Here is a 7,805-nt window from a genome sequence, read left to right as displayed (position 1 = left end):
GTAACCATGAGATGCAAGAGAGGTGCTGTAGAGATCAAAGAAACATGACAGCATAGCAGGTGCAAATCATGATGCATATTGTTTACCACTCCTTGTGATTGCTAAGCTCACAACTCACTTGAAGATGCTTGAGAGGTCCTAGGAAAGATCTTTGACAAGCTGGAAGCAAGCTAAAATAAGCGGAGAGAAGGGATTGATCAATGTATACATCGAGAAGAACCAATAGCTGCCATGAAACCTTGAGTTGAAGATTTGAATTCATGCTAAATAAAAATGAAGATGAAGCTCCTCGAATGCGTGCTTTGGTACTAGTCAAAAGGTGAGAAAAAAGGTGGAAGCAAGAGTGAAAGCGAGAAGGAAGCAAGAGATATGGAGGTTCAAGCAAGAAGAGAGAGACGAGTGTGTGGGAAGTCCAACCATCACAATGTGAGATCTATCTTCCCTTATTCTCTTTGTCAATAAAAGAATAAATAATAAAGTGACAATATTAGGTGCCCACCACATCTTGCATTGTACAAATGTCTAGGTTTGTATATAATAAATGTAGGCAACTAGGCACAATGGCCTTTAACCCCCAACACATTGCAAATTCCTAGAGGTTTCTAATGTTAGAATTCATGCTTGAAAACAAGACAAAGATTATTATAAGTGATCCATGTACCAACTTTCACATAAGGAAATATATTTTATTGTCTCTAATACCATCCATGCTCTCATTTTTGGAATTCACGGAAGATTGCTACAAGGAAGAGTATATCCGGCTAGTAATAGAAAAGGAAATTAAATTTCTTATTAATAGGCATGTAATCCTACCTCCAAACCTAGATTCTCCCAAAACTGAAGAAACAAATTATAGCTTTAAAAACAGCTACAACTAAGGAGCTAACTATAGCTAAGGGACTGAACTGTGACCAAGAGACCAAATGTAGTCAAGAAAGAGAAGACCCCCAATAAAGGCAAGGCAAGAGAACTAAGGGAGAGAAGGAAGGTACAAAGGTAAACATAGGCAATAAAAAGCAAAAGAAAGATGAAGAAAATATCTCTAAGGATGTAGAAGATAAGGTTTGGCAAAGGAAAGAATAACATCAAAAACTATAAAGAGGGTAGTCCCCCAAGAAAAAACCCAAAGAAGACCACCTCCTCAAAAGATGAAAAAACCATCATATCCCCTAGAAGGGCTCCTAGGAGGACATCAAACAAGGATCTTGAGGTTGAGATATCCCTTAGGACCCCAGCAAGGGATGTTTGAGAAAACACATGCAAAACAAATCCTTGTATATACATGACCACGTGTATAACCAAAAAACAATATAGTCTCAATGATTTTTTATATTTTATTCATTTTTTCTCTTAGATATCATTGTGAATTGTGAATTAAGTTATGAAATTCTTATATCCTTTACTATTCTACAAGGCGTGGATACATATTTGATACTCACAAAGGTCCTAATGGATATTGTGAGTTAACTAATGAGAATTGTATATCTCACAGAGTGTAACAAGAGCTTTTTCAAGCAACTCAACATAATTATAACTTATGAGTTTATTTATGTAGCACTTAAAAGTGTCTCATTCTAAGGCCCCAAATCTTAAATAAACTAGAGCACCCTAGGAGATATAACAAGAAAAGAAATTACAAATACAAGAGTACTTTAATCACGGGATAATCCCTCGATTGAGAATAAATTTTCAAACTAAGGTAGCCAAAAGCTTTAAAGTCAAGACAAGGGATGTACTTGAAACTTGCTAGGTCAAAATTGCAAGCACCCAACTCTCAATTGATTTCACGGTTTAGAAAGGATTGACAAACTTATTCCTTAGATGATCTTAGGTGCAAAAACTAGGCTTAGAGAGGATTAAAGAAATAGACTAGTGTTTTTTTGGAAACAAGTAGTTTATGAATTGGAATGAAAACTTAGAAACTTCTATGGATTTGGACACAACCTTTAAATTTCTTACAAGACACAAAGCCCATACCCCATCCACTAGAATTAGAGGATGAAAAAATGTACTAGTTATTTTAGAAAATAGATAGAGAGCAATGATTTGAAAAGTGAACATGTAAACCTCTATGGGTTTGAGCACAATCTCTAAATGTTTTCACTAGGAAATGAAACCCATACACCATCTACTAGACCAATCAATAGATCCATCAATGTATAAGGATGAATATGACTAAATCAATGCATAAATTTGCAACACTAGCCTTGCAATGCCATATGACGAAGAATTCAAAGAAATTAGATTCCTTGAGGAGATGAATTGAAGGGATATTAGTAAACCAAGTCACAACGAGTAAAGATGTGCAAGTCTAACCAAGTAATGTGCACAACAAGACTTGAATGCTTACCCTCAGTACTATTTTGAGTCCAATATCTCAACTACTAGGCGGCACCCTTCGCATTAAGGGCGAGTTCAGACGAGCAGTGGCAAAGACATATCAAAGGGGCGTGCTTTTGATGTGGCATCCCCCAAATGGTTGAGACTTTCCTCCTCTTTCTATTGGGCCCACTCACTTTTTACCAACCCCTCCCCCCTCGGAAGAGCCTTGGAACTAAGACAAAACCTCTTTACCTTCGCCTCACTCTTCACACAAGGAGGCAGAAGGTTGATCATGTTTTGGAGTGCTGCTGCCTCTATCTAAACCCAACCTAAGAGTGGTGTCACACCCAACTCTTACTAAATTGTGTGGAGTGAGCATGGCGTAGCATGTTCTTTTGCCTTGCTACGGCTACCTTTGTATTGAAACCCTAGCCAAATCTCTTAGCATGGAACTGCCCTACCGTCTAAATCCTACCCGGCAAATTGGGTTCGTCGTGCATGTGGTTGGCTGATTGATAAAATATTAAAGGAAATATGAGCGGACTGATGTCGCAAGGCCATCGAAGCCAGTTAGAGCTCCATCATGTGCATCATGTCGCACATCCTATGGTGTCGTCCTTTGGCAATTTAGTACATGCCATTCATTCTTATTCATTTGGGACTGAGCTTAATTTATAATATTTGGCTTTGCCTCCGTTTTCTGAGCTACTAAACAAAAGCCAAATGCTGTGTAAAGGAATTTCCGTGAAATATACACACTATCAACCCTCAACATCATCAAGCATACCAGGCTTTAAAGTTAAAGATTTCAAGTTAGCTCCACAGAATGGACAAATGGCATATTGACTCTTCCTACAGTGTATTTTTAGTGCCTTCAAGTTATAGCTGCACAGTATGTACCATGACATATTGGTTCTTTTTACCATGTGTTTTTAGTGCCTTTTGGTAGAATTTATTGAAGGATAACTCACACACGCGCTCCCAACAAATGGGCTGCCGCTGGTTGGTATGGCATATTGATCCTTGAACCAGACTTGTAAGCTTTGTCTATTTCAAGAGCAGGACGACTGCTTTAATCTAAGTCTGAAAATGATATTATCAATGGCCTGAACATATAACGGCCCAAAGATGATTTGCCAAATATGCGGTGTACATGGATATAGTCCTCGGCTATACCTGATTGTGAAGGGGTTAGGATTAACTTTTACAAAACAGGACAAATCCAAAAAATACCTAACATTCTAGAAATGTTAATAATCAAGATATCATTACACCATCTCTATATCAGCTTTTAATAGCACCGTAGGGAATGCCGTTAAATGAGCCTGTATTGTCCACGACCCCACAAGTGTAAGGAACACTGACTTTGCTTACACACTCATCGTCCGGCATTGGACTGTTTGAGCTCGATAATCCTTCTCCTACCAGAAGAGATTGCTCTTGCTTTAAGAGATAGGGAGACTTTGATTGAACCCTGAGATACAGAGCACATTTACCAACTACTCAATAGACAGCTCATTTCACCAAGAACTCTTTAAGAGAATAGAGTCTCCATTAAAGACTTTCAGACCATAGCGGATCATTGTATTGAGTGCAAAAAGAAAACACAAGCATCCTATTCTCCCCAAGTGCAATATTGAGAAAACAGAAATATACCGTTCTTTGCGTTTTTCAAGGAAGCGCGCTAATGATGCTTTCCTTGCTTGCGGTAAAGCTGCAGACAGAGGGACAACTCAGCATGCATTTGATTAAAGCATACAAGTAAGAGAAGTTAAACAGAGGAATGCTCTGGATGCAGACAGAGGAGAAAAACAGAATCTTTTATGAAAGCACACAAGCAACAACAGTCTACCAAACCTCGAGGAACTGCAGGCTGGCCTGGGGGGAGTGCACTTGATGCTGCTGAAGGAGTGTTTGGAAGTGGCAACTCCTGGTTATCGTTAGTCGGAGGAGGGTTTCCTACTTGCTCAACTGCAATCAGATTGGAGCTAACTGATAGACCAGTATTGGCATTCAACTCAACCACATCTTGTTTAATGAGATTCCCGAGATGAAGGGAGCCAGGCCTGCTTTGAGAAGTTACGGCAGCTAGAAGTGGAGAACCTTGAGAAACTGGAGCAGTCAATACACTTGATGGCCACGAACAATTACTGGCTGCCAGATTCACGATGGCTTGAGCCTACAACAGACAACAAGTGGCATAATCACAATCCCTGATTCTAAAGTCAAGTCCACACCATACAAATCCCCCACTCAAAAAACAATCTTCGGAGGTAAATTAGAGAGCTACCTTCTCCTCAGAGACACCATCAAATACGTTGACGTTGCCCGCGTAAAATATTGTGAGCTTTGAGGTGCTTGGCTTGCCACTAAGTTCTGATGCATAGTTCCTGATTCCCAACAAAATGTGTGTGATGTTTATTGAGCCCCAGTAAAATGCAACATAATTCAAAACCACCTGAAGTTTTGATGAAAGCTTATATCTTTCATAGATAATTGGAACTCCAATGTATTTGAACATCTATTTGTCAACATCCGCATGTTATAAAGCCCACTTCAGCATAAACAAGCAGGCATACCTTGTTTGAGCTGACACTGCTCCAGTCGAAGAGCCTCTCAACGATGTACCAGGCAAGGGAAATTGTCCAACAGGCCTGTTTATCATGGAAGCTTCACTCAATTCTGGGCCCACACGAGCTCTAATAGGCATGACCTGATCTTTGGACGTCCAAGAGGAGAAAGAAATCGTTGATCTTGGCATAGGCCCTCCAAAGTCACTAGAAAGCTGGAGTAATGAGTTGTTATTTATAAAGCACGGAGAAGAAACCTCGATCCCTGGATTGCCATACTGTCCAGCCTGACCTAGCGGCTGGCTATCACCACACTTCTCCACGGTTGTTACATCCCAGACGTTTTTATGAAAGTTAAGTTGCTGCATGTTTGAAGCTCTGTTCCACGAAGTATCATGTGTACCTGGAGATATCATGAAGTACTGAGACATTACTTGAAGCCAGGAAACAGCCAACCGCACACCTTTTCCCTTCACAGTTTAGACTTCAAACATCAGATTTAAGCCCTCCAGCAACAAACAATTGAATTTCTTAATGGCATATGTGCAGATGGGAATTAACTACTGGAGATTCTCTTTAGAGAAATTTTGAAACAGCCAGGTTTTGGAAAACCATGTCTGATGTGCTGGCTTAATGAATCAACATTTGAAACTTCTCTCGGTGAAGAGGTCAGTTGTGATCAATTTTGACTACAAAGTAAGGTTCAGTGGCAAGCAATCCTAGAGATAGTTGCCGTAGAATTGGTATGAAACCAGTGGGGAAAAGCTAACTCAGAAGTTTAGACAAAGTAGTTTTATAATTGACAATTTGAGACCAAATGTGATGCTAAAAGCTTCAAAATCTTGCAAACACGACCTGCAAATGTGGATCAATTTTTTGCATCAGTTCCTTAAAATGTTTTCAGTGAACACTGCTCGTGATCTGGATCTATCCCGTTAATGACATGATGCATGACTTTTTAGGCAATCATCTTTAACCGCTTATGCGATAGCAGATGCTCTCTATATATGTAGACTCAAAGATGATGATCACCGCATTGATCTACTCTTATCAGAAGCCTATGACACAAGTCACGTTATACTGAAGCATAATGCAAAAACCAAAACAGACGAAGCACGAAAGTGAAACAAGCATGCCAAGATAGGAGCTAAGAAGGCAGCGTACCATGATCCTCGCTTTTAATCTCCGGCTGTGCAGAAGCCTCTCTGTCCCCGCTGCTGCTTGCAAGCTTGCCGACTCCAAGGAAATCCCTAAAAACAACCTGATGTTGCTCTCTAACCATTTCAGTGACAGCAAGCCAGCACAGCCAAGGTTTCAGATATAATTTCGCAGCAAGGACATGAGATTCTCTCGATCTGTTGTAAAGATTCGTGCGGCGGTTTTATTCCATCTTCTCTTCAGGCATCCGTTCTCTTCTTCTGTCCTGGAAAGCCATGGACACACGAACTGAGCTTCAATTGCGTAAAGGGAAGCCTGCCGACAGGAATGCGGTCGGAGAGAGAGGGAGGGAGGGAGGGAGACACAAAAAAGGCAGGTGAAGAGGTGGATTCCGCCTTCAGGTATGCGACACGGAAAGGAAAGGGAGGAGCAGATGACGAAGGGGAGGCTGGGAGGGAAAGAAAGCTGGGCACGCGCTTGAGAAAGACAGGAAGGCCGCAGAGGCTTATGATTTTCTGTGTTGAGACAAAGAAAGGGCGAGACACAGAGAGATAGAGACTACGAGGGAGCGACTCCGAGCGAGTGAGAGCCGAGAGGAGAACCTGTGGCTGTGTTGCCGTGTACCATACTCCATTATTAAACCTGCTTCAGAATTCGAGAACATGCGCAAAATGCCAGGAGAGAGAAAAAAGGGGGGGGGGGGGACCTCGGGAGACAAAAGTGAGAATGCGAGAGAGAGAAGAAAAAGGCTGCTCCCGCTCGCCCCCGTCTGAGCGTCTCGCTCTTTCCGTTGACCTGCGGCGCGCAAGCCTGCATCGAAGGGCACGTGTGGGTGCATGCGCCGACTACCGGCTGTGCCCGTATTTGCCACGTTGTTCCTATCCTTTGAAACTGATTAAGGGGCTGCCGTCAGCGCACGGGGCCCGCGCTTGTACTGTTGTACATGAGAAAGCAGCGCAGCACCTGCGTGAACCCCCCAATGATACACACTTTATTGTTATTATCTTTTAAACAACATCAGCGGGGCCTACCTCGCCCATGCACCTCATGTCCATCACGTTATTCGCCAGCGATGCCTGGTCGCTGGACTCAGACTCACATGATTCTGTCTCAGCTGCCTCACAGCCTCAACACGCACAGGTCAATCGACCTACGTAAGTAAATTATCCACCTTCACCAAAAACCGAGGTTTAGTGTCACGTGAATTGTCAATTATGAAAAACAAATGGAATTTTTGAATAAACTATTTTTGGATTTTACACTCTAGGCTTATTTTTTTGGCATGGGAAAAAATCTAGTGTCATCTTTACTATTAGTTAACAAGAGGTGGGGGCAGGTGCCATGTGGCAGCCCCCACCTCCCCCACGAGAAAAAAAGAGAACGCGGGGGCAGGTGCCACCCGTCTAGCACCCGCCCCCGCCCGCAAAAATCGCGCCCGCCTCGGCGCGAAGCGCCGAGCTGATTCTAGGTGCAGAGCGCCTAGTTTTTGTTATACTAAGGTAAGAGAACCTGCAAAATCTAAGGGAAACCCCCCAGACCCATCGAGGGTGAAGGTTTTTGTATTCTAGTAACACTAGTCAATAGAGGTTGTCACTTGTAGTGGCTATCTGAGCTCATCCGACTGACTTGTTAGGGTGTTTAACAACATTTAATAGAATCAAGGGAGTACTCTCTTGACTTGCATATGCAAAGCATGCCTAATGGTTTAGGATTGTCAAGAAACACATGCAAAGCTCACCGAAAACCAAGGTTTAA

The 7,805-nt window shown here is 42.1% G+C and overlaps 1 protein-coding gene across 2 annotated transcripts; it reads right to left on the bottom strand.

The window, feature by feature from the left end:
• Window positions 1-3,364: 3,364 nt before the first annotated feature.
• Window positions 3,365-6,686, bottom strand: LOC148009799 (uncharacterized). Of its 2 annotated transcripts, XM_087673466.1 has the most exons (7): window positions 6,057-6,686; window positions 4,902-5,295; window positions 4,613-4,712; window positions 4,426-4,501; window positions 4,180-4,293; window positions 3,979-4,036; window positions 3,365-3,796 (listed from the first exon to the last, which is right to left on the bottom strand). In XM_087673466.1, exons 1-7 carry the CDS (start codon window positions 6,172-6,174, stop codon window positions 3,607-3,609), a joined length of 1,050 nt encoding a protein of 349 aa, XP_087529592.1. In that variant the 5' UTR covers window positions 6,175-6,686; the 3' UTR covers window positions 3,365-3,606. The 2 variants fall into 2 exon arrangements, with proteins under 2 accessions (XP_087529592.1, XP_087529591.1); XM_087673465.1 differs by having other exon boundaries at window positions 4,180-4,501; window positions 6,057-6,681.
• Between the last annotated feature and the right edge of the window lie 1,119 nt (window positions 6,687-7,805).

Source organism: Lygodium microphyllum, chromosome 30 (assembly GCF_053477565.2).
Source record: "Lygodium microphyllum isolate KBCC chromosome 30, Lygodium_microphyllum_v1.1.10, whole genome shotgun sequence".
In the NCBI taxonomy this organism is placed as follows: Eukaryota; Viridiplantae; Streptophyta; class Polypodiopsida; order Schizaeales; family Lygodiaceae; genus Lygodium; species Lygodium microphyllum.
The sequence above is the reverse complement of the archived record's forward strand: the minus strand, read 5'-3'. Positions and strand labels throughout refer to the sequence as shown.

Excerpts from the sequence above, each read along its gene's own strand:
- LOC148009799 (XM_087673465.1), bottom strand. The coding sequence starts at position 6,174 with ATGGTTAGAGAGCAACATCAGGTTGTTTTTAGGGATTTCCTTGGAGTC. Across the intron at positions 4,713-4,901 it reads GCAGTGTCAGCTCAAACAAG|GAACTATGCATCAGAACTTA; the intron begins GTATGCCTGCTT and ends GTTGGGAATCAG. Across the intron at positions 4,502-4,612 it reads ATGGTGTCTCTGAGGAGAAG|GCTCAAGCCATCGTGAATCT; the intron begins GTAGCTCTCTAA and ends TGTCTGTTGTAG.